Here is a 25,619-nt window from a genome sequence, read left to right on the forward strand (position 1 = left end):
TCCCTTGTTGTGATGGAACAGAGGGCACCCATGGCAAAGAACCTTACATAAATTAGAATTCAGCAGCTGACGCATCCCACCACACTCCACATAAAACTAAAATGTTACTTTTAGCTGAACTGACCCTATACTTCTACTTAGATCTCCCAAGGTATAGCACAAAGCAGCTGCATATGGTATGCGTCATATCACATGGAGATCTGTCTTTGTGTAGTCACCTTCCTTCTGTCTGTAGTCCCACATTCTGTCTGCTTGGCACCTTCACTAAGCACAGCCTTCGGACTTAAGCAATTTATATAACCAAATGCGTGCGGCGCTTTTTACACTTGTGTAATAAAGTGCTCCGGTAAACTCAAATATCCAACTCAATGGTAAATAGATTTCTAAACTAGAAATCACATGATAACCCGCTGGGCGTCCTCCTCGAATGTCACTGAATTGCGTTGAATGACACAGCTCTGTTTGACATGTCAGTTCGGTCATATGTCGCTGTATGTTGCAATTTATGTAGTACAAAGCACGCAAATTCCTTGTAAACCTGTTTATTTTGTTTTTTTTCAATAAAGACTTTTGTTGATTTAAAAAAAAAAAGAAATCACATGATGAAGTGCTGCGTGCTTCAAATGAATACATACTGTATATATTCAATAAAATCTGTAAAGTTTGTGTTTCAAAAACTGCTCAGCGCTTCAAAATTCATGGGTTCTGCGCTTAAAAGTGCAACACTCCGTGCTCCCCTCCTTTGTGTCCCCACTCACCAGAGAGGTAAGTTTGCAGCGCTTGGTTTATGAAAGATCAAACCGCTCCTCCTCCGACTGTCCCCATATATCCTTTATATTGAATGGGACACCTTATTAGCAGTGCTCCATCATATGCATACATGTAGAGGGAAATATAAGCCAAATGACATCCCATAGTGTAATTCCATTTATTAAAATTAAAGTGGTTTTAAAGCCACTTTGTTTTCTAACTAGAATCCCCGGTGTTAGAATAAGTTATGTGCCCCAGAGTACGTTCTTTATAAAAAAAACATGCCGCTTTATACCTCATTTCAGAGCGCCACTCGGCGCTCACGTGACCACCTGCCGCTCTTCTCTTCTGATCTGAGAACTACAGTAGAAGGGGCCGAGAATCCCCCGCTGATGTCAGCCAGGAGAAGGGAAGGGAAGGAGAGGAGGAGAGCGTCAGGCAGTCATGTGGGTGCCGCTCTGAAATAAAATATAAAGCGGCATATTTTTCATAAAGAACATACACTGGGGCACATAATCTAAAGCCCCGTACACACGCACCGATTGTTGGCCGACCGATCGGCCGTCTTTTGTCCAGCGTTGTGTTGCTTGAAATGTGCTCTAGGCTGCACACGAATTTTGTCGGCCAACAACAACCAACTGCAGAAGTGATGTCATGTGCTGGTTTACTTTCCGTGTTTTTTCTTCTCTGAGCATGCCCAGTCTTGATCATCACATTTTTGTCTGCCGAAATCTGTACTGACTGACGAACAATCGGCCGTTCTGTTGACGGCCAACAAAAATTTTATAGCCTGCACACCAGATTTTGTTCGGCCGAAAAGTCACAGTCGGAAGCATCATATTAACAAGCTGATAATCGGCCGATCGGACGTTGGCCGAAAATTTACGGCCAACAATCGCTGCGTGTGTACGGGGCTTAACACTGCGGATTGTAAGAAAACAGTTATTTTAGCAGCAGGAGGGGAGGGGCGGGGAGCAGATCAGCAATGAGATTAGCTGACAGGCAGAGAGGTGGAGAGGAGAGCAGCAGGATGACAGAAGCACATAAACAGACCACGGTTATTATGGATCAGCAGCCATGAGAAATGTGGTCAGTTTACAGAGGGGAGGGCAGCACCAGCCAGATATTTTAGATGATAGAATGGGACAAATTACATAGCACAAGCACTGTGCTGTTATTCATGCTTTAGAGGAACAGGATCCATTTTTTGGGTTACAACCACTTTAATTAAAATCATACAATTTGCTACTCACATAGTCAAAATGCTTGCATTACACGAGCTACATGCGCATGTAATCCAGCAAATGTTTTGCGTTCCATGGTCCGGAACCAGACAGACGGAAGGGATGGCAGCAAGGAGCGGTATGATTTTGCATAAACAAAGCGCTGCAAACTTTCCTCTCCTGAGAGTGGGGACACAAAGGAGGGGAGCACGGAGTGTTGCACTTTGAAGCACAGAACCCATGAATTTTGAAGAGCTGAGCACTTTTTTGAAACAAACTTTACAGATTTTATTGAATGTATATGTATTCATTTGAAGCACGCAGCACGTTATCATGCGATTTATAGTTTATGAATTTATTTACCGTTGAGTTGTATATTGAGTTTACCTGAGCACTTTATTACACAAGTGTAAATAGCACCGCACACATTTGGTGGTATTGAGGTTTAGATTAACCCCCTCATAGGGTAATCACAGTGTATATATATATATATATATATATATATACATACATATATATATATATATATATATATATATATATATATATATATATATATATATATATATATATATATATATACACACACACACACACACACACACACACATATATATATACACACACATATTATATTATATATATATATATATATATATATATATATATATATATATATATATACATACATACATATATATATATATATATATATACATACATACATATATATATATATATATATATATATATATATATATATATATATATATATACACACATACATACACACACACACACACACCATAGCGCAGGGTTTTATTGTTTTTCAGCAATTTATAGCAGTAATTCTGCCCATACATTTGGCAGTCCTGTTGCTTTCTAACAGCTTTTTAAGTGGTTATAAACCCTTACATATACCCAGTGAATTGACTAGCCTCAGGTGTTACACGGAGATTAAACAAATCCTCCTACATAAGTTGTACCTGTTTATCTGCAGCAATTCAAAGTGCATAGTTAACACTGGATCTCTCAGCTCTGAAAAGCAGGGACAGGGCCTGAAGTTACATCAGTGAGGAGAGCTCTGAGAGCTGATTGGAGGGAACACAGCTTATATTCCCATCGTACATGTTCCTGGAATCAGCTCTCAAGGTAGCGGGTGCTGCAATGACCACAAGCTGTATACTGGAGGAGGATACAATGACAGAAAGTAAATATATGCAAGCACACCAAGGATCTTCAATTACTTCCAAATGTTTTTTTTAATGAAGAAAAATCACATCACAAACAGTGTAGTGCAACGTTTCGGAGCCACGCAGGAACTCTTCGTCAGGCATGTGATAAAGGAGCCCTTCATCACATGCCTGACAAAGGGGTCCTGCGTGGCTTTGAAACATTGCACTACACAGTTTGTGATGTGATTTTTCTTCAATAATAAAACATTTGTACGTAGTTCAAGATCCTTGATGTGATGGCAAATATTTACATTCTGATTGGAAGGAAGGCGCACATACCCCTTCACACAGCAACAGAGCTGAGGCTGTCAATCACAGGCTGTGTGCTGGAGGTCCAGCTTTATTTTCTCTTGGTGTCGGGAAAACCTGTCAGAAGTGATTCATGCTTACAGCAGACAAAAATGACACCGTGGTGTTGATTCACTAAAACTGGAGGGTGTAAAATCTAGTGTAGCTCTGCGTTAAAACCAATCAGCTCCCAGGTTTTATTGTCAAAGCTTAATTGAACAAGCAGATTGGCTACCATGCAGAGCTGCATCAGATTTTGCACTCTCCAGTTTTAGTAAATCAACCCCTTAGTGGTCTGGCTTGAGACAAATACACACTATAAAGGGATATGCTTTGCACATATTTCATGTCTGAGGTTTACAACCACTTTAACACAACAATCTTCCATCTAACATGCATGTTTAAAATGCACATTGAAAATATACCCCATGTATGTCAATACAGCACTAAAAAACATGCATTGTTGAGGTTTTAATACATATGTACTTACCTTTGAAAATACTGCGCAGTAATGCTCCAGACTCTTTCCCCTTAATTGCGTGCTTTGTTATAGTGGATACAAGCTAGGACAAGAAACAGTATTAAAAATATAAATATTCCTTTCTCTATTATTAACCATTGTGAAAAAAACACATTCTTTCCAACCAAGCATTATTGGAATGAGGGAGCTAACTTAGAATTTGTAAGCACATATCTAGACTACAAAACACTGGTCCTCCTATGGATGTATTAAACTTAGAGATCCAGAATTAGGGTACGAATAGCCTTTAGTGCCGGTTCACACTAGTGCGGCTGTGGAGATCGTATGTAATTCGGAGCGCACTGCTCCTTCATTACATGCGATCTCCTGTGCGGATGCGAATTCAGCCATACACTTTGTATGGCTGAAATTCGCACTGCACCAAAGACGCACAGGACCCTTTTTTTCAGCCGCATCAGGATCGGATCGCACAGTGGTTCACACTTGTGCGATCCGATACTGTGCGTACTGTCAGATCGCACTGTGATATGCGATCAAACTGGGGGTGTCGTTAACATTTAATTGACACCCCCTGCGTATCGCATATGGCAGTGTGAACTGCCAGATGTGCGGATGCGATGCGGGAACAGGCTGCGTATTCGCAGCCTTCCCGAATCGCACAAGTGTGAACCGGCCCTAGACAAATGTTTATTTATGCACTGCAATTGGATGACCGAAGCATGAATCAGTATGGTATGCGATGTTACTCAACCGCTTGCTGATCCACCACAGTACATATACTGCGGACAGGCAGCTTGTACAGGGCACCATAACGTACCTGTACATCGCGCCTTTCTTCCTGGGTCAAAGCGTGCGCCCCTGCCCGTGGGCTCTGCTGTGATTGAACAGAACAGGACTTGGTAGGCGGGTCCCGGCCAATGATTCATGACCGGGACCTGCTAATTGGCTTTATCCAATTATAGCCCAGAGCACCGTGTTGACAAACAACACAGGGCTCTGTACAGAGGGAATGATCTCTGATTCTTCTGCCTGCAAAAGTGCTCATTAGTAAAAAGCAGCCCACATTCCAAACATTACACATTGTCAGGCACACCTAAAAGAACAGTATGTTTTTTTTTTTTTCTTTTAGAATTATACCTAACTAGATGGATGCAACTGGCTCAGGCTCTCAGCAGGTCCCTAAGAGGCTGAGCCGGGTGTCGGTCCAGGCATGCGGGCCAATCCTGACTCCATTTTCATTATCTTGCCTGAGCTTGGACCGGCTCTGTGACGTCAGCCGAAGCCCGCTGTCTGCTGAAAAACGGTCACAGGAGGAGTGCAGAACGAACTGCCCTCCAGTGAACCATAGAAGTACAGCCAAATAAGCTTTGCCTGTACTTCTCCTTTAACTTCTTGATTACCACAAGATGTTAACCCCTTTCCAGCCAGTGTCATTAGTACAGATAGTTTATATTATTAGCACTGATCATTGTATTAGTGTCTCTGATGAGGTCAGTGGCAGTTAGTCAGTCCTCCCCCCCCCCCCGCGTCAGATTGCCCGCCGCACTATCACACTCCCACTATAAGTCACTGATCACCGCCATTACGAGTAGAAAAAATAAAATAAATAAAAATTCCAAAAAATATATATCTATCTATATTTATCATTGACTGTAGAAGCTATACCTTTCACGCAAACCAATAGACGCTTATTAGGATTTTTTTTTTTTTTTATTATTTAACCAAAGTCATGTAGCAGAACACATTTTGGCCTAAATTTATAAAGAAAATTAGATTTTTTACATTTTTTTATTGGATATGTTATATAGCAGAATGCAAAAAAATATTGTTTTTTTTCTTAAATTTCTTTTTTTTGTTAATATAATAAAAAATAAAAAACCTTAAGGTGATCAAATGCCACCAAAATAAAACTATATTTGTGTGAAAAAAAATTTATACAAATTTAACTTGGGTATAGTATTGCACTGTGCAATTACCAGTTAAAATAGCGCAGTGCCGAATAGCAAGAAATGGCCTGGTCATGAAGGGGGGTAAAAGTCCATCAAGTTCACCCAAAAGATATAAATATATTTAAGAGGGAAAACCCAATACTGTCTCAGCGTGGGATTCTCAACTGATCCCCTTCTGAGTTGCACCAATTGGAAACAGTCACATGTGTGACATCTGTACCCAATCAGATTTTTCTGCATATGGTAAAAGAAAATACAGAGACCCAAATAATTCCTATGGTAAGAAGGTCTGCCTCCGCCTACATCTGATCAGGTCCATACTATTTAGTTCTGTCCAATAAACCTAAATAGACCCAGATGGGGGCGGATATAGATGCATGCACATCCATCCGCCCGCCCATAGGGATACAGTGCAGTTTGTTTCTGATCCATATATGCAGGGCAGCCATCAGAGATTTTGGGGCCCCTTACACAGTTTTAGGCCTGGGCCCTTCCCATGGATCCAACCACCAACATTTCCTAGGGCCCACCTACCATGTCGTCATCCTCCTCCAGTCCCCCCTCCTGTCCAAGAGTGAACAGCTGGAGAACAGGGGAGGGCAGGGCCTACAGCTGTGTGTGAGGGCTAGTGAGGGGCAGGACACCCCACATAGTGCCAGTCTGCAAGGGAACGGCGGAGCTTACAATTGGGTGGTATTACGAGGACAGTTTGAAACCCAACCCTGTTTGGGGCCCCTCGGGATGCCTGGGCCCCCTACATGTGTATGGGCTGTACCCCCCTGATGGCGGCCCTGCATATATGTAACCATGGGCCAAAAACAGATTGATGGATCTCCTTTATTGAACATTGGAACAATCCGTTATATCATGGAAAGTTTCCTCTCTCATCCCCCTCCCCCAGACAATCGGATACTTTAGAGCAGAGATATGCAAACTGTGGCCCTCCAGATGTTACAGAAATACAAGTCCCATCAGGCACTCTGACAGCCACAAGCATGACACCCAGGGACAGAGGCATGATGGGACTTGTAGTTTTGCAACAGCTGGAGGGCCACAGTTTGTGAATCCCTCCATTCTCAACCAGGGCTCCTCCAGGGGCTGCTAGGGGGGTCCCTTGAGCTGCGGCTGATTGACCTCTCGGCTGATGGTGGCTGCATGATTCCGGGTGCAATGCCACGCCATCAATCCTTTTAGCTGTCTGCAAGGGTGGCATTCTGATCACCACTGTAAGGGAAGCGTTTTTCCACTGATCACCAATGTACTGCCATTCTTCCCTCAGATCACAGGTTTTTCTTTAGCGGTATTAAAGCGGAGTTCCACCCTGGGACATTTTTTTTTTAATAAAAATACCCCGGGACAGTCAGGGCTAGTGCATTCCACAATGGATAGCCTCTGATCTGTCCTGGGTTGAACTTACCTGCAAGAAGAAATACTTACCTTGAAAATGTCTTCTCCAGCGCTGCCATCTCAGGTGTGGGCAGCTGAAGCCAGGGCGTCCTCTTCTGTGTCCTCTTCCGTCCTCTTCGGTCCCACAATGCACTGCACCGGCCCCGCCGTCACTTCCGGTGCCTCAGCGTCATCCCTGCACAGCTTCTGGGCATGCCCAGAAGCTGTTTAGCAAGGTATGACGGCGCCTGCACCGGAACGGACGAGCGAGCCGGTGCAGGCGCATTGATTCCTGGGAGCGATGACGTTCAGCTCCCAGGAATCATTGCAAAAGCCAGGAAGTGACGAATTGCCCTGGAGAGAGAGAGAGAGAGAGAGAGAGAGAGACAGAGAGACAGAGAGACAGACAGAGAGAGAGAGAGAGAGAGAGAGAGAGAGAGAGAGAGAGAGAGAGGTCCTACCTACCTGTACTACACTCCTCTACCTACCTACCTACCTGTACTACACCCCCTACCTACCTACCTGTACTACACTCCCCTACCTACCTACCTGTACTACACTCCTCTACCTACCTACATTACTATCCTGTACCTACCTACCTACCTGTACTACACTCCCCTACCTACCTACATTACTATCCTGTTCCTACCTACCTGTACTACACTCCCCTACCTACCTACATTACTATCCTGTACCTACCTACCTGTACTACACTCCTGTACCTACCTACCTACCTGTACTACACTCCTATACCTACCTACCTACCTGTACTACACTCCTCTACCTACCTACCTGTACTACACTCCTCTACCCACCTACCTACCTGTACTACACTCCTCTACCTACCTACATTACTATCCTGTTCCTACCTACCTGTACTACACTCCCCTACCTACCTACATTACTATCCTGTACCTACCTACCTGTACTACCTGTAGTACAGGTAGGGGAGTGTAGTACAGGTAGGTAGGTAGGTAGAGGAGTGTAGTACAGGTAGGTAGAGGAGTGTAGTACAGGTAGGTAGGGGAGTGTAGTACAGGTAGGTAGGTAGGGGAGTGTAGTACAGGTAGGTAGGTAGAGGAGTGTAGTACAGGTAGGTAGGTAGGGGAGTGTAGTACAGGTAGGGGAGTGTAGTACAGGTAGGTAGGTAGGTAGGTAGAGGAGTGTAGTACAGGTAGGTAGAGGAGTGTAGTACAGGTAGGTAGGGGAGTGTAGTACAGGTAGGTAGGTAGGGGAGTGTAGTACAGGTAGGTAGGTAGGGGAGTGTAGTACAGGTAGGTAGGGGAGTGTAGTAAAGGTAGGTAGGTAGGTAGGTAGAGGAGTGTAGTACAGGTAGGTAGGTAGAGGAGTGTAGTACAGGTAGGTAGGTACAGGATAGTAATGTAGGTAGGTAGGGGAGTGTAGTACAGGTAGGTAGGAACAGGATAGTAATGTAGGTAGGTAGAGGAGTGTAGTACAGGTAGGTAGGTGGGTAGAGGAGTGTAGTACAGGTAGGTAGGTAGAGGAGTGTAGTACAGGTAGGTAGGTAGGTAGGTAGAGGAGTGTAGTACAGGTAGGTAGGTAGGTACAGGAGTGTAGTACAGGTAGGTAGGTACAGGATAGTAATGTAGGTAGGTAGGTAGAGGAGTGTAGTACAGGTAGGTAGGTACAGGATAGTAATGTAGGTAGGTAGAGGAGTGTAGTACAGGTAGGTAGGTAGGGGAGTGTAGTACAGGTAGGTAGGAACAGGATAGTAATATAGGTAGGTAGGGGAGTGTAGTACAGGTAGGTAGGTAGGTACAGGATAGTAATGTAGGTAGGTAGAGGAGTGTAGTACAGGTAGGTAGGTAGGGGAGTGTAGTACAGGTAGGTAGGTAGGGGGTGTAGTACAGGTAGGTAGGTAGGTAGAGGAGTGTAGTACAGGTAGGTAGGAACAGGATAGTAATGTAGGTAGGTAGGGGAGTGTAGTACAGGTAGGTAGAGGAGTGTAGTACAGGTAGGGGAGTGTAGTACAGGTAGGTAGGTAGAGGAGTGTAGTACAGGTAGGTAGGTAGAGGAGTGTAGTACAGGTAGGTAGGTAGGGGAGTGTAGTACAGGTAGGTAGGTAGGGGAGTGTAGTACAGGTAGGTAGGTAGGGGAGTGTAGTACAGGTAGGTAGGTAGGGGAGTGTAGTACAGGTAGGTAGGGGAGTGTAGTACAGGTAGGTAGGGGAGTGTAGTACAGGTAGGTAGGGGAGTGTAGTACAGGTAGGTAGGTAGAGGAGTGTAGTACAGGTAGGGGAGTGTAGTACAGGTAGGTAGGTAGGTAGAGGAGTGTAGTACAGGTAGGTAGGGGAGTGTAGTACAGGTAGGTAGGTAGAGGAGTGTAGTACAGGTAGGTAGGGGAGTGTAGTACAGGTAGGTAGGGGAGTGTAGTACAGGTAGGTAGGTAGAGGGGTGTAGTACAGGTAGGTAGGTACAGGAGTGTAGTACAGGTAGGTAGGTACAGGAGTGTAGTACAGGTAGGTAGGTACAGGATAGTAATGTAGGTAGGTAGGTAGAGGAGTGTAGTACAGGTAGGTAGGTACAGGATAGTAATGTAGGTAGGTAGGAGTGTAGTACAGGATAGTAATGTAGGTAGGTAGAGGAGTGTAGTACAGGTAGGTAGGTAGGTAGGTAGGTAGAGGAGTGTAGTACAGGTAGGTAGGAACAGGATAGTAATGTAGGTAGGTAGAGGAGTGTAGTACAGGTAGGTAGGTACAGGATAGTAATGTAGGTAGGTAGAGGAGTGTAGTACAGGTAGGTAGGTACAGGATAGTAATGTAGGTAGGTAGAGGAGTGTAGTACAGGATAGTAATGTAGGTAGGTAGAGGAGTGTAGTACAGGTAGGTAGGAACAGGATAGTAATGTAGGTAGGTAGGGGAGTGTAGTACAGGTAGGGGAGTGTAGTACAGGTAGGTAGGTAGAGGAGTGTAGTACAGGTAGGTAGGGGAGTGTAGTACAGGTAGGTAGGTAGAGGAGTGTAGTACAGGTAGGGGAGTGTAGTACAGGTAGGTAGGTAGAGGAGTGTAGTACAGGATAGTAATGTAGGTAGGTAGAGGAGTGTAGTACAGGTAGGTAGGTAGGGGAGTGTAGTACAGGTAGGTAGAGGAGTGTAGTACAGGTAGGTAGGTAGAGGAGTGTAGTACAGGTAGGTAGGGGAGTGTAGTACAGGTAGGTAGGTAGGGGAGTGTAGTACAGGTAGGTAGGTAGGTAGGGGAGTGTAGTACAGGTAGGTAGGTAGGTAGAGGAGTGTAGTACAGGTAGGTAGGTAGGTAGAGGAGTGTAGTACAGGTAGGTAGGGGAGTGTAGTACAGGTAGGTAGGTAGAGGAGTGTAGTACAGGTATGGGAGTGTAGTACAGGTAGGTAGGTAGGTAGGTAGAGGAGTGTAGTACAGGTAGGTAGGTAGAGGAGTGTAGTACAGGTAGGTAGGTAGAGGAGTGTAGTACAGGTAGGTAGGGGAGTGTAGTACAGGTAGGTAGGTAGGTAGAGGAGTGTAGTACAGGTAGGTAGGGGAGTGTAGTACAGGTAGGTAGGGGAGTGTAGTACAGGTAGGTAGGTAGAGGAGTGTAGTACAGGTAGGGGAGTGTAGTACAGGTAGGTAGGTAGGTAGAGGAGTGTAGTACAGGTAGGTAGAGGAGTGTAGTACAGGTAGGTAGGGGAGTGTAGTACAGGTAGGTAGGTAGGGGAGTGTAGTACAGGTAGGTAGGTAGAGGAGTGTAGTACAGGTAGGTAGGTAGGGGAGTGTAGTACAGGTAGGTAGGTAGAGGAGTGTAGTACAGGTAGGTAGGTAGGTAGAGGAGTGTAGTACAGGTAGGGGAGTGTAGTACAGGTAGGTAGGTAGGTAGAGGAGTGTAGTACAGGTAGGTAGAGGAGTGTAGTACAGGTAGGTAGGGGAGTGTAGTACAGGTAGGTAGGTAGGGGAGTGTAGTACAGGTAGGTAGGTAGGGGAGTGTAGTACAGGTAGGTAGGTAGGGGAGTGTAGTACAGGTAGGTAGGGGAGTGTAGTACAGGTAGGTAGGGGAGTGTAGTACAGGTAGGTAGGGGAGTGTAGTACAGGTAGGTAGGAACAGGATAGTAATGTAGGTAGGTAGAGGAGTGTAGTACAGGTAGGTAGGTGGGTAGAGGAGTGTAGTACAGGTAGGTAGGTAGAGGAGTGTAGTACAGGTAGGTAGGTAGGTAGGTAGGTAGAGGAGTGTAGTACAGGTAGGTAGGTAGGTACAGGATAGTAATGTAGGTAGGTAGGTAGAGGAGTGTAGTACAGGTAGGTAGGTACAGGATAGTAATGTAGGTAGGTAGAGGAGTGTAGTACAGGTAGGTAGGAACAGGATAGTAATGTAGGTAGGTAGGGGAGTGTAGTACAGGTAGGTAGGTAGGTACAGGATAGTAATGTAGGTAGGTAGAGGAGTGTAGTACAGGTAGGTAGGTAGGGGAGTGTAGTACAGGTAGGTAGGTAGGTAGAGGAGTGTAGTACAGGTAGGTAGGAACAGGATAGTAATGTAGGTAGGTAGGGGAGTGTAGTACAGGTAGGTAGAGGAGTGTAGTACAGGTAGGTAGGTAGAGGAGTGTAGTACAGGTAGGTAGGTAGGGGAGTGTAGTACAGGTAGGTAGGTAGGGGAGTGTAGTACAGGTAGGTAGGTAGGGGAGTGTAGTACAGGTAGGTAGGTAGGTAGGGGAGTGTAGTACAGGTAGGTAGGGGAGTGTAGTACAGGTAGGTAGGTAGAGGAGTGTAGTACAGGTAGGGGAGTGTAGTACAGGTAGGTAGGTAGGTAGAGGAGTGTAGTACAGGTAGGTAGGGGAGTGTAGTACAGGTAGGTAGGTAGAGGAGTGTAGTACAGGTAGGTAGGTAGAGGAGTGTAGTACAGGTAGGTAGGGGAGTGTAGTACAGGTAGGTAGGTAGAGGGGTGTAGTACAGGTAGGTAGGTAGAGGAGTGTAGTACAGGTAGGTAGGTAGGTACAGGATAGTAATGTAGGTAGGTAGAGGAGTGTAGTACAGGTAGGTAGGTACAGGATAGTAATGTAGGTAGGTAGGAGTGTAGTACAGGATAGTAATGTAGGTAGGTAGAGGAGTGTAGTACAGGTAGGTAGGTAGAGGAGTGTAGTACAGGTAGGTAGGTAGGGGAGTGTAGTACAGGTAGGTAGGTAGGGGAGTGTAGTACAGGTAGGTAGGTAGGGGAGTGTAGTACAGGTAGGTAGGGGAGTGTAGTACAGGTAGGTAGGGGAGTGTAGTACAGGTAGGTAGGTAGAGGAGTGTAGTACAGGTAGGGGAGTGTAGTACAGGTAGGTAGGTAGGTAGAGGAGTGTAGTACAGGTAGGTAGGGGAGTGTAGTACAGGTAGGTAGGGGAGTGTAGTACAGGTAGGTAGGTAGAGGGGTGTAGTACAGGTAGGTAGGTACAGGAGTGTAGTACAGGTAGGTAGGTAGGTACAGGATAGTAATGTAGGTAGGTAGAGGAGTGTAGTACAGGTAGGTAGGTACAGGATAGTAATGTAGGTAGGTAGGAGTGTAGTACAGGATAGTAATGTAGGTAGGTAGAGGAGTGTAGTACAGGTAGGTAGGTAGGTAGAGGAGTGTAGTACAGGTAGGTAGGAACAGGATAGTAATGTAGGTAGGTAGAGGAGTGTAGTACAGGTAGGTAGGTACAGGATAGTAATGTAGGTAGGTAGGTAGAGGAGTGTAGTACAGGTAGGTAGGAACAGGATAGTAATGTAGGTAGGTAGGTAGGGGAGTGTAGTACAGGTAGGGGAGTGTAGTACAGGTAGGTAGGGGAGTGTAGTACAGGTAGGTAGGTAGAGGAGTGTAGTACAGGTAGGTAGGGGAGTGTAGTACAGGTAGGGGAGTGTAGTACAGGTAGGTAGGTAGAGGAGTGTAGTACAGGTAGGTAGGTACAGGATAGTAATGTAGGTAGGTAGGTAGAGGAGTGTAGTACAGGTAGGTAGGTACAGGATAGTAATGTAGGTAGGTAGGGGAGTGTAGTACAGGTAGGTAGGAACAGGATAGTAATGTAGGTAGGTAGGGGAGTGTAGTACAGGTAGGTAGGTAGGTACAGGATAGTAATGTAGGTAGGTAGAGGAGTGTAGTACAGGTAGGTAGGTAGGGGAGTGTAGTACAGGTAGGTAGGTAGGGGGTGTAGTACAGGTAGGTAGGTAGGTAGAGGAGTGTAGTACAGGATAGTAATGTAGGTAGGTAGAGGAGTGTAGTACAGGTAGGTAGGTAGGGGAGTGTAGTACAGGTAGGTAGGTAGGTAGGGGAGTGTAGTACAGGTAGGTAGGTAGAGGAGTGTAGTACAGGTAGGTAGGGGAGTGTAGTACAGGTAGGTAGGGGAGTGTAGTACAGGTAGGTAGGTAGAGGAGTGTAGTACAGGTAGGGGAGTGTAGTACAGGTAGGTAGGTAGGTAGGTAGGTAGAGGAGTGTAGTACAGGATAGTAATGTAGGTAGGTAGAGGAGTGTAGTACAGGTAGGTAGGAACAGGATAGTAATGTAGGTAGGTAGGGGAGTGTAGTACAGGTAGGGGAGTGTAGTACAGGATAGTAATGTAGGTAGGTAGAGGAGTGTAGTACAGGTAGGTAGGTACAGGATAGTAATGTAGGTAGGTAGAGGAGTGTAGTACAGGTAGGTAGGTACAGGATAGTAATGTAGGTAGGTAGAGGAGTGTAGTACAGGTAGGTAGGTAGAGGAGTGTAGTACAGGATAGTAATGTAGGTAGGTAGAGGAGTGTAGTACAGGTAGGTAGGAACAGGATAGTAATGTAGGTAGGTAGGGGAGTGTAGTACAGGTAGGTAGGTAGAGGAGTGTAGTACAGGATAGTAATGTAGGTAGGTAGAGGAGTGTAGTACAGGTAGGTAGGAACAGGATAGTAATGTAGGTAGGTAGGGGAGTGTAGTACAGGTAGGGGAGTGTAGTACAGGTAGGTAGGTAGGGGAGTGTAGTACAGGTAGGTAGGTAGAGGAGTGTAGTACAGGTAGGTAGGGGAGTGTAGTACAGGTAGGGGAGTGTAGTACAGGTAGGTAGGTAGAGGAGTGTAGTACAGGTAGGTAGGTACAGGATAGTAATGTAGGTAGGTAGGGGAGTGTAGTACAGGTAGGTAGGAACAGGATAGTAATGTAGGTAGGTAGGGGAGTGTAGTACAGGTAGGTAGGTAGGTACAGGATAGTAATGTAGGTAGGTAGAGGAGTGTAGTACAGGTAGGTAGGTAGGGGAGTGTAGTACAGGTAGGTAGGTAGGGGGTGTAGTACAGGTAGGTAGGTAGGTAGAGGAGTGTAGTACAGGATAGTAATGTAGGTAGGTAGAGGAGTGTAGTACAGGTAGGTAGGTAGGGGAGTGTAGTACAGGTAGGTAGGTAGGTAGGGGAGTGTAGTACAGGTAGGTAGGTAGAGGAGTGTAGTACAGGTAGGTAGGGGAGTGTAGTACAGGTAGGTAGGGGAGTGTAGTACAGGTAGGTAGGTAGAGGAGTGTAGTACAGGTAGGGGAGTGTAGTACAGGTAGGTAGGTAGGTAGGTAGGTAGAGGAGTGTAGTACAGGATAGTAATGTAGGTAGGGGAGTGTAGTACAGGTAGGTAGGTAGGGGAGTGTAGTACAGGTAGGTAGGTAGAGGAGTGTAGTACAGGTAGGGGAGTGTAGTACAGGTAGGTAGGTAGGTAGGGGAGTGTAGTACAGGTAGGTAGGTAGAGGAGTGTAGTACAGGTAGGTAGGTAGGTAGAGGAGTGTAGTACAGGTAGGTAGAGGAGTGTAGTACAGGTAGGTAGGGGAGTGTAGTACAGGTAGGTAGGGGAGTGTAGTACAGGTAGGTAGGTAGGTAGGGGAGTGTAGTACAGGTAGGTAGGGGAGTGTAGTACAGGTAGGTAGGTAGGGGAGTGTAGTACAGGTAGGTAGGTAGGGGAGTGTAGTACAGGTAGGTAGGTAGAGGAGTGTAGTACAGGTAGGTAGGTAGGTAGGGGAGTGTAGTACAGGTAGGTAGGTAGAGGAGTGTAGTACAGGTAGGTAGGGGAGTGTAGTACAGGTAGGTAGGTAGAGGAGTGTAGTACAGGTAGGTAGGTAGGTAGGGGAGTGTAGTACAGGTAGGTAGGTAGGTAGAGGAGTGTAGTACAGGTAGGTAGGTAGGGGAGTGTAGTACAGGTAGGTAGGTAGAGGAGTGTAGTACAGGTAGGTAGGTAGGTAGGGGAGTGTAGTACAGGTAGGTAGGTAGAGGAGTGTAGTACAGGTAGGTAGGTAGGGGAGTGTAGTACAGGTAGGTAGGTAGAGGAGTGTAGTACAGGTAGGTAGGTAGGTAGGGGAGTGTAGTACAGGTAGGTAGGTAGGTAGGTAGGGGAGTGTAGTACAGGTAGGTAGGTAGGGGAGTGTAGTACAGGTAGGTAGGTAGAGGAGTGTAGTACAGGTAGGTAGAGGAGTGTAGTACAGGTAGGTAGGTAGAGGAGTGTAGTACAGGTAGGTAGGTAGGGGAGTGTAGTACAGGTAGGTAGGTAGAGGAGTGTAGTACAGGTAGGTAGGTAGGGGAGTGTAGTACAGGTAGGTAGGTAGAGGAGTGTAGTACAGGTAGGTAGGTAGGGGAGTGTAGTACAGGTAGGTAGGTAGGGGAGTGTAGTACAGGTAGGTAGGTAGGGGAGTGTAGTACAGGTAGGTAGGTAGAGGAGTGTAGTACAGGTAGGTAGGTAGGGGAGTGTAGTACAGGTAGGTAGGTAGAGGAGTGTAGTACAGGTAGGTAGGTAGGTAGAGGAGTGTAGTACAGGTAGGTAGGTAGGTAGGTAGGGGAGTGTAGTACAGGTAGGTAGAGGATAGTTGTGTAGGTAAGTAGGTGGAGGATGGTAGGTAAGTAGGTGAGAAGGATATTTTCATACCTCGGAATCTCGGACAGTTTGCAGATAGTTGATCAGTCTGTCGGATTTCTTCTCAGCCGCCAGGGAGAGAATCTTCTCCATTGTGTGAGGCGGAGAGATCTGCAGATATAAACAATGGATGAGTCTCCATATCTTCATCATAGGAGAGGAGACATGGCCGGACATGCAGAGCAATCACCCCATTTATCTGTATACTGTACATACACACCGGGGGAGGGGACAGTATATATATTTTAGTGTATTACACTCTTGTTCCTCCCTGTATACAAGGCCTGCACCCCGCACTCACCCCACAACTCCTCCACAATCCTCACTCAGAGCACCAGGATCCCCGAGCACCGAATCTCCCGCGCCTGACGTCACTTCCGGCATCGTCCTGTCAGGGCAGGCTGTGTGTGAGGCCGCTGACTGTACTCACTACATGTGTATATAATATATGTTTATACTGCACCGTGTATAATATACAGATCATCCATAGTACTGGTAATGGTAAGAACACCGCAGAGAAGGCAGGATAACGATGAGTAATGTATACAATGTATTACAGAGGATATGCATGCGAAGGGCCAGTGGCGCAATGGATAACGCGTCTGACTACGGATCAGAAGATTCTAGGTTCGACTCCTGGCTGGCTCGTTCCAAATATTTTCATCCTGAGATCTCTACAATTCTATTATCACTCTCTTCATTCCATGGAATGTGATTTCTATACAAAATATAGATCAGACACCTTTCCGTTATCTATAAAACTTCAATTGTAATCCTTTAATTATAATTACATACTTCAATCATAATCCTAAAAATATAATCCTCCAGTTATAATACTTCAATGATAATGCTACACTTCTTTACTTATAATATTTCATTTATAATACTTCAATTCAAATACTTCAGTTATTATACCTTAGTTATAATGTCAGTTATAATACTTCAGTTATAATACCTTAGATAATGAAATATTTCAGTTATATTGCTTCACTACTTTAGTTACAATGATTCAGTTATAAGGAAATACTTTCATTATAATGCTTGAATTATAATACTTTGATTATGATACTTCGGCTATAATACTTCAATGATATTCCTTCAGTTATATAATACTTCACTTATAATACTTTGGTTATAATGCTTCAGTTATGAGGCTTCAATTATAAACCTTCAGATATAACCAAATAATCAAAAAAATAATAAATAAATAAAATAATCCTCCAGTTATAATACTTCACTACTTCAATTATAATATTTCTGTTACAATACTTCGATTTTAATACTTCATTTATAATACCTTAGTTATATTATTTCAGTTATAATCCTTCAGAAATAATCCTTTAATTATAATGTTTTAATTATAATGCTTATGTTATACTACTTCAATTATAATAGGAGTGTATAGGAGTGTGCATAGGGCCTATAGGGGTGTGTGTAGGGGTGTAAAGGTGTGTGTGTGTATAGGGGTGTGTATAGGGGAGTGTATAGGGGTGTATATATGGGTGTGTATAGGTGTGTATGTGTATAGGAGTGTGTATAGGGGTGTGTGTAGGGGTGTAAAGGTGTGTGTATAGGTGTGTGTGTGTGTATAGGGGTGTATATAGTTGTGTATAGGGGTGTGTATATAGGGGTGTGTATATAGGGGTGTGTATAGGGGTGTGTGTGAATAGGTGTGTGTGTATAGGTGTGTGTGAGGGGTGTATATAGGGGTGTGTATAGGGGTGTGTAATAGTGTGTGTATAGAGGTGTGTATAGAGGTGTGTATAGGGGTGTGTATAGGGGTGTGTATAGGGGTGTGTATAGGTGTGTGTATAGGGGTGTATATAGGGGTGTGTATAGGTGTGTATAGGAGTGTGTATAGGGGTGTGTGTAGGGGGTGTAAAGGTGTGTGTATAGGTGTGTGTGTATAGGTGTGTGTGTGTGTAGGGGTGTGTATAGGGGTGTATATAGTTGTGTATAGGGGTGTGTGAATAGGTGTGTGTATAGGGGTGTATATAGGGGTGTGTATAGGGGTGTGTATAGGGGTGTGTGTATAGGTGTGTGTATAGGGGTGTATATAGGGGTGTGTATAGGTGTGTGTATAGGGGTGTATATAGGGGTGTGTGTATAGGTGTGTGTATAGGGGTGTATATAGGGGTGTGTATAGGGGTGTGTAGAGGGGTGTGTAGGGGGGTGTATAGGTGTGTGTGTGTATAAGTGTGTGTGTGTGTGTGTGTGTGTGAATATAGGAGTGTGTATAGGGGTGTGTAGGGGGGGTGTATAGGTTTGTGTATAGGGGTATGTATAAGTGTGCGTATAGAGGTGTGTATAGGTGTGCGTGTGTGTATAGGAGTGTGTATAGGGGTGTATATAGGGGTGTGTAGGGGTGTGTATAGGGGTGTGTAGGGGTGTGTATAGGGGTGTGTGTGTGTGTGTGTGTGTATAGGGGTGTGTATAGAGGTGTGTATAGGTGTGCGTATGTGTATAGGAGTGTGTATAGGGGTGTGTGTGTGTGTGTGTAGGGGTGTGTATAGGGGTGTGCATAGGGGTGTGTGTGTAGGGGAGTATAGGAGTGTGTATAGGTGTGTGTAGGGGGTGTATAGGGGTGTAAAGGGGTGTGTGTGTATATGTGTGCATGGGTGTGTGTGTATAGGGTGTGTATAGGGGTGTGTGTAGGGTGTGTGTATAGGTGTGTGTATAGGGTGTATAGGTGTGTGTAGGGTGCGTATAGGGGTGTGGGTGTATATGGGGTGTATATGTGTGTGTAGGGGGTTGTATAAGGGTGTGTATAGGTGGGTGTATAGGGGTGTATAGGTGTGTGTATGGTGTGTATAGGTGTGTGTATAGGTGTGTGTAGGGGTTTGTATAGGGGTGTGTATAGGTGGGTGTATAGGGGTGGGTAGGGTGTGTATAGGGGTGTGTATAGGGGTGTATAGGTGTGTGTATATGGTGTATAGGTGTGTATATAGGTGTGTGTATAGGGTGTATAGGTGTGTATATAGGTGTGTGTGTATAGGGTGTATAGGTGTGTGTAGGGGTGTGGGTGTGTGTAGGGGGCTGTATAAGGGGGTGTATAGGTGTGTGTATGGTGTGTATAGGGGGGTGTATAGGGGTGTATAGGTGTGTGTATGGTGTGCATAGGGGGGTGTATAGGTGTGTGTAGGGGTTTGTATAGGGGTGTGTATAGGGGTGTGTATAAGTGTGTATAGGTGTGTGTATATGGTGTATAGGTGTGTGTATATAGGTGTGTATATGGTGTATAGGTGTGTGTATATGGTGTATAGGTGTGTGTATATAGGTGTGTGTATATGGTGTATAGGTGTGTTTATATAGGTGTGTGTATATAGGTGTGTGTATATAGGTGTGTGTATATAGGTGTGTTTATATAGGTGTGTGTATATGGTGTATAGGTGTGTGTATATGGTGTATAGGTGTGTGTATATAGGTGTGTGTATATGGTGTATAGGTGTGTATATAGGGGGCCTGGAAGAAAATAGTATTTTACATCTCTTTACATTGCCAGTGACTATAGTTGTATTGCGTACTGTTCATACGATCCCTGCATGTCACTCAGGACTGTTTATATAAGAATAAAATAAGTAATTTATTAGTTACAGTGTATCAATGTATCCAGGAAAAGAATCCCTTCAATTAGATGAAGACTGAATATAGCAGAGCAGAGCAGAGGAGAGCTGTAAATACTTTAAGGGTGTGGGGCCAGTGGCGCAATGGATAACGCGTCTGACTACGGATCAGAAGATTCTAGGTTCGACTCCTGGCTGGCTCGCATACATTTTTAATTTTTCTTTTTATGCTTTGATCAGTTCTAAATCCTGTATTAGCTGGAATAAATGTGCTGGAGATCACTCTCACTTCATTGTTAACATTTCTGACCTATTTACACCATTCTTTATTATCCTGGAACTGTCAATTTGGCAACAACTAAGCATTCCATTCCCTCACACTGATTAACCCTTTGTCTGTGGGACAATGTTTTCATTGTATTGCACACATTATATAATCTGTATGTTGTTGCTAGAAAGTATATATTTGTTTAAAGCAGAGACCCTGGAGAATAAAAAGGCGCTTGTTGCAATTTTTTTATGTCGCACGGTATTTGTGCAGGCATTTATCAAAAGCATGATTTCAGAAATTATTAATATTTAAATTTTTTTTTTTTAGTATATAAAAGATGATATGGCCTGGAGTAAATAGATACCTAACATGTAAGGTCTTAAAACTGCGCACAGCTGCAGAATCACAAAAAAAAAAGTACCAAAAATTCTCCATAGGCGATGATTCCAAAGCCTTTACAGGTTATCAGTTTAGAGGTAAACAAAAAAAGAGCGAGAATTTTTTAAAAACACTCAATATTTTTTACTTTCTTCTATAAAACATTCCCAATAAAAAAAATTTAAAAAATCAAATTTTTTTTATCAGTTGAGACAAATTTGTATTCTGCTACATTTTTATGATAAAAAAAAAAATCCCAAAAAGCGTATATTAATTGGTCTGCGCAAAAGTTATAGCGTTTGAAAACTACGAGATAGATTTATGGACTCTTTATTTATTTATTTTTTTTACTAGTAATGGCGACAATCAGTGATTTTTAGCGGGACTGCGACATTGTGCTGGACAGATCGGACCCCTAACTGACATTTTTGAAATTTTTTTGGGGACCAGTGACATTATTATAGTAATCAATAATATGCAATTTTACTGTATAAATGACACTGGCAGGGAAGGGGTTAACACTGGGGGTGATCAAGGGGTTAAATGTGTTCCATTTTGTGCTTACTAACTGTGTGGGGGGATGGGTTGGACAGAGGCAGGGAGAGATCGGTGATGAAGCTTAGCTGAATCGCACGATCTTTCCCTGCCTCTCTGACAGAAGAACCGCCTGCTTTGTTTACATAGGCAGGCGGCTCTTCTGTCATTGTAGCCGAAGATTGCGGAACGCCGGCGGAGATCGAGCCCGATCTTCCCATGATCTGGCTCCCGCTGTGTTTAATCACAGCGGATGTGCGGCTCCAGCAGAGTGCGCGTGCCCTGCCGAACCCACGTGCACATAATCACGTAGATCTAAAGCAGATCAACTGATTCAAACTTCCTTATTCTGTCTGCTCTCTATGTCGCTACTAATTTGTTTTTGAATTTGGTATCACTGACTAACAGGTGTCAGGTATATGTATCTGAAGTAAAAGATTCCACAACGCTCAGGGGAGGACAGGGCAAGGGGGCAGGGGGGAAAATGCCCCCTGGGCCGCTTTGATGTCCTGTAAAAAGGCTGCACCGCTTCTGCCACAGACATACCTAAAGGATTCCTGGTGAAGAGAAGTAAAAATTCCCCACTGCTGACCTACTGAGTGCGGGTGGAAGACAAGGACAGAGCGCAGACCTCCCTCCACAGCATGGATGGTGTAAACTGTGTCTGAGCAGAGGCCGGTTCCATGCCCCACCTGAGACTCTCCTCCCCTGGCCATCCCCAACCCAGCTGCCCCAGCTCCCCCCAACCATCCCCTGCTGGCCAGGTTGGAAACACGGATTCAGCTGGTGAGTAAAGAGTACCTGGAGCAGGGCTTCAGCTTGGAATGGGGGTCAGGAGGAAGATGGGAAGAGGGAGTGGGGCCGAGTCACTGCACCATGGGCCTCTGGTTTCTACTTTCCCCCTGGGCTGAAAGTTGCCAGTCTGCCCCTGACAACGCTGCACCCAAATAAAATTGATGTCCTTTTTTCCCCACAAATACAGCTTTCTTTTGGTGGTATTTGATCACCTCTGCGATTTTTATTTTTTTGCGCTATAAAACAAAAAAAAGAGCGTCAATTATTTTTATATATATTTTCTGAAAGCAGACACCCTAGAGCAGTGATGGCGAGCCTTGCACCCCAGATTTTTAGAACTACATGTCCCATGATGCTCAACTACCCTGCAGAGTGCGTGAGCATCATGGGAAATGAAGTTCTAAAAGATCTGGGGTGCCAATGTTCTCCATCATTGCCCTAGAGAATAAAATGGCTGTAGTTCCAATTTTGTATATCACATGATATTACCACAAAGGTCTAATTAACGCAAAATTTCAGCAAAAGATACACTAAAGTTAATTTCAGAGCACACAAATGCAATAAATTACCCAATATTTGGTAAAATATAAAATATGAGGTTGCACCAGGTAAATAGATACCCAACATGCCAAACCCTAAGTTTGCGTGTGCCTGTGAAATGGCGACAAACGTCAGTACCCTATTTTTCCATAGGCGATGATTTAAACGCTACCTATAGGTCATCAGTTTAGCATTATGGAGGAGGTCTGGAGCTAGAAATATTGCTCTCACCCCGGCATTCGTGGCAATATGCAACATGTGTATCGCAATTACAATCATTTTCATGCATAGGCACCCCCAAAGAATGCTTAAATTAGTACATGACTGGGGGTGGGGTCTCAAAATTTTATTGGGGGGGGGGATTTTATGTGCTTGGGTGTAACTTTAATTTTTTAGAATTTAAAAAATAGTCCTCTATGTGAAGTTTTTTGGTGACAGGTTCTCTTTAACCACTTAAGCCCCGGAAGATTTTACCCCCTTCCTGACCAGGGTTTTTTTTGCGAATTTTTACTCCGTGACTTTAACGGACAATTGCGCGGTTGTGCGATGCTGTACCTAAACGAATTTCACATCCTTTTTTTCCCACAAACAGAGCTTTCTTTTGGTGTTATTTGATCACCTGTGCGATTTTTTGATCATGCGCTATAAAAAAAAAAAGAGCGTAAATTTTGCAAAAATAACAATATTTTTCACTTTTTTTTATATGAAATTCCCCCCCAAAAAAATGTAAAAATCAAAATTTTTTAACATTTTCGGCCAATTTGTGTTATGCTACACGTTTGGTAAAACAAATCGCAAAAATTTTGATTGGTTTGCGCAAAAGTTATTGCGTTTACTAACAAAGATTTTTGTCATTTTTGGGGTTTATTTTTTTAACGAGTAATGGCGGCAATCTGCGATTTTTTTTGCGGTACTGCGACATTGCGGCGGACAGATCGGACCCTTGACTGACATTTTTGACACTTTTGGGGGTACCAGTGACATTACTGCAGTAATCAGTGCTATACATATGCACTGTTACTGTAAAAATGACACTGGCAGGGAAGGGGTTAACTGTATTAGACAGGGAGGGGTTAAGTGTGTCCTCGGGGCGTGATTCTAACTGTGATGGGACATGTCTCCTAGTGTAAAAACAGAGATCAACGGTTCTACATAGTAGAACCGTCTGATCTCCATTTTTACACAGGGGAGAATGACAGGCGGCTTGTTTACATAAGCCGCTTCTCCCATTCTACCGACGATCGTAGTGTGACTGGCGGACATCGGGTCCGCCGGTCACACGCCCGCACTCCTTCGTGAACGAGCCGAGGCGGGTGCGCGCTCGCCCGCTATTGGCTCAAAACCCGGTGACAGGCGAGCGACGTAGACCTACGTCACTCTGCCTGGCCGGGGCTGACTGCCGCAGTAAATATACTGTGCTCAGTCGGCAAGAGGTTAACGAGACATCTAAAAGACCCCGGATCTCTCCCCCATGCTCCACTGAATGTAATACAACGCAGGTCACATTGCATTCAATTCTTTCCAAGGTATGATGGCCGGGGGCACTGAGAGGCGGACCAGGAAGTGACATCAAACACGTTGCTTTCCAGATCACCAACATAGAGGGCAGGAGAGGAGAGCGGATGTGAGTCCGCTGCTCCCTCCCCTCGACCCTTCAGCACCTGTTATGTTGGTCCCGGGCCCCCAGATGAACAAGCAGTGTGGGGGGGATTCATGGAGGACCTGTTACTAGGGGTGTGTGGAAGCAATCAGCGCAGCTGCCTGACTGTTTCCATCTGACAGGTAAGAGTCTGCTTGTCATGTATACAAACAATCGTGGTGGCTGCAGCGACTGGTGAATGTATGTAAAACTCCTCACTGTCAGAGCTTCCAGTCTGGACAGGAAGTGACGTTACCCGCTACCATTCTGACGCATTGCATCACATGACACGTGACTTCATCAGGGATAAGGAAGCAGGGTGAAAACTGGACTCAAATGCCCAACTGTGGATGCAAATATTTACAACCGCAAGTCACATCTATGGTTGGGTATTTAAGTTCAAGCTTCGCCTTGCTTCTTTATCCCTGATGAAGTCACGTGTCATGTGACGCAACCCATCGGAACGGTAGCGGGTGACATCACTTCCTGTCCAGACCGAAAATAAGCCATATTGGTACCCATATGAGGTTTACTGAGTCTGATGATTTACCTACCTCTGTGAGTGGTTTTCTACTGTGTAATTTCAATTTTCTTTTATAAATTTATTGAACTAGGAAAGCGATCATCTTTTTGAGCTGCTTACTGGAGATTATCGGAGGATTGATTGGATCCATCTAAACCTGGGCTAAGCAGAGTGGGCAGTATTGAAGTCTTATTGCAAAGTGACAACTAACCCTTAGGGGTCTGTGCTGGAGGATCACAGTCACGTTTAATGCATACTGAAGCATGGATGTTGGATATGAAATAACACCACTTTGCTTTTTGCACTTTACACACAAGGACTTTTAGTATGCTATATTGTATTCAAGTTATTTGATGTGAAGAAGCCAAATGGTTTACCTGGACATTTTCTATATTTTATACACGGATATATATTATATTTATATTTGTTTCACCTTTCACAAATGTTTTTATTTTGTTTGCTATTTGGTGGTTACTGCTTATTGAATTTCTTAGCTTTCTGCACGGATATTTATTTATTCACAGTAAGATGACTTATGTTATGCTACACTATTTGTTTCACTATATATATATATATATATATATATAAATGGATTTTTGTAAAATCTTACCGTAAAATCCTTTTCTCTTAAGCTCATTGACAGACGTAGTCCTCGTTGATACTAACAACTCGGGTTATGCTGCCCTCTACAGGAGTAGGACTAGACAGGAAAGAAAACATTCTGGCCACACCTTAGGGGCAGTCCCAGAGGGTATATCCTCTCTCTCTCTGCTACAGCAAATCAGTTATGTCACAAAGCAGTGTTTAGAGAATTTAACCCAACCCAACTCAAAACAGAGGGGCGGGTACTACGTCTGTCAATGAGCTTAAGAGAAAAGGATTTTACGGTAAGATTTTACAAAAATCCATTTTTCTCTGTCACTCATTGACAGACGTAGTCCTCGTTGATACTAACAACTCGGGACGTCCCAAAGCAGTACCACAAATGAGGGGTGGGAAAATGGAAATCAAAAATCCAATCTAGAAGGCCCAACCGGTGCCAACTAGAAGTTCTCAAGGCTCATCAATGAAAGATGAGACTCAACAGAAATTCCAACAGAAAAAAACCCTCGAGGTAGACCAACAGTCTCCTCAAATTGCGGCCTGCAAAACCTTGCGGCCAAATGAGGCATCCGCCGATGCCATCACATCAATTTTATAAAATTTTGTAAAGGTATGTACCGACGACCAGGTGGCCGCCTTACAT

General features: G+C 44.4%; 1 protein-coding gene across 1 annotated transcript in view; it reads right to left on the reverse strand.

Annotated features, from left to right (window-relative positions):
• FANCI (FA complementation group I) overlaps positions 1-16,223 on the reverse strand; it is a gene marked incomplete at both ends in the record, with an annotated part of 97,650 nt that extends 81,427 nt beyond the window's left edge. The window contains 2 exons of the mRNA XM_082253467.1: positions 3,987-4,059; positions 16,143-16,223. Of these exons, the coding sequence (XP_082109593.1) occupies positions 3,987-4,059; positions 16,143-16,223 (154 nt within the window). The remainder of the gene's footprint in view (positions 1-3,986; positions 4,060-16,142) is intronic.
• Positions 16,224-25,619: the final 9,396 nt, after the last annotated feature.

This window comes from Pelophylax lessonae (assembly GCF_965119305.1).
Source record: "Pelophylax lessonae genome assembly, chromosome: 4".
Taxonomy (NCBI): domain Eukaryota; kingdom Metazoa; phylum Chordata; class Amphibia; order Anura; family Ranidae; genus Pelophylax; species Pelophylax lessonae.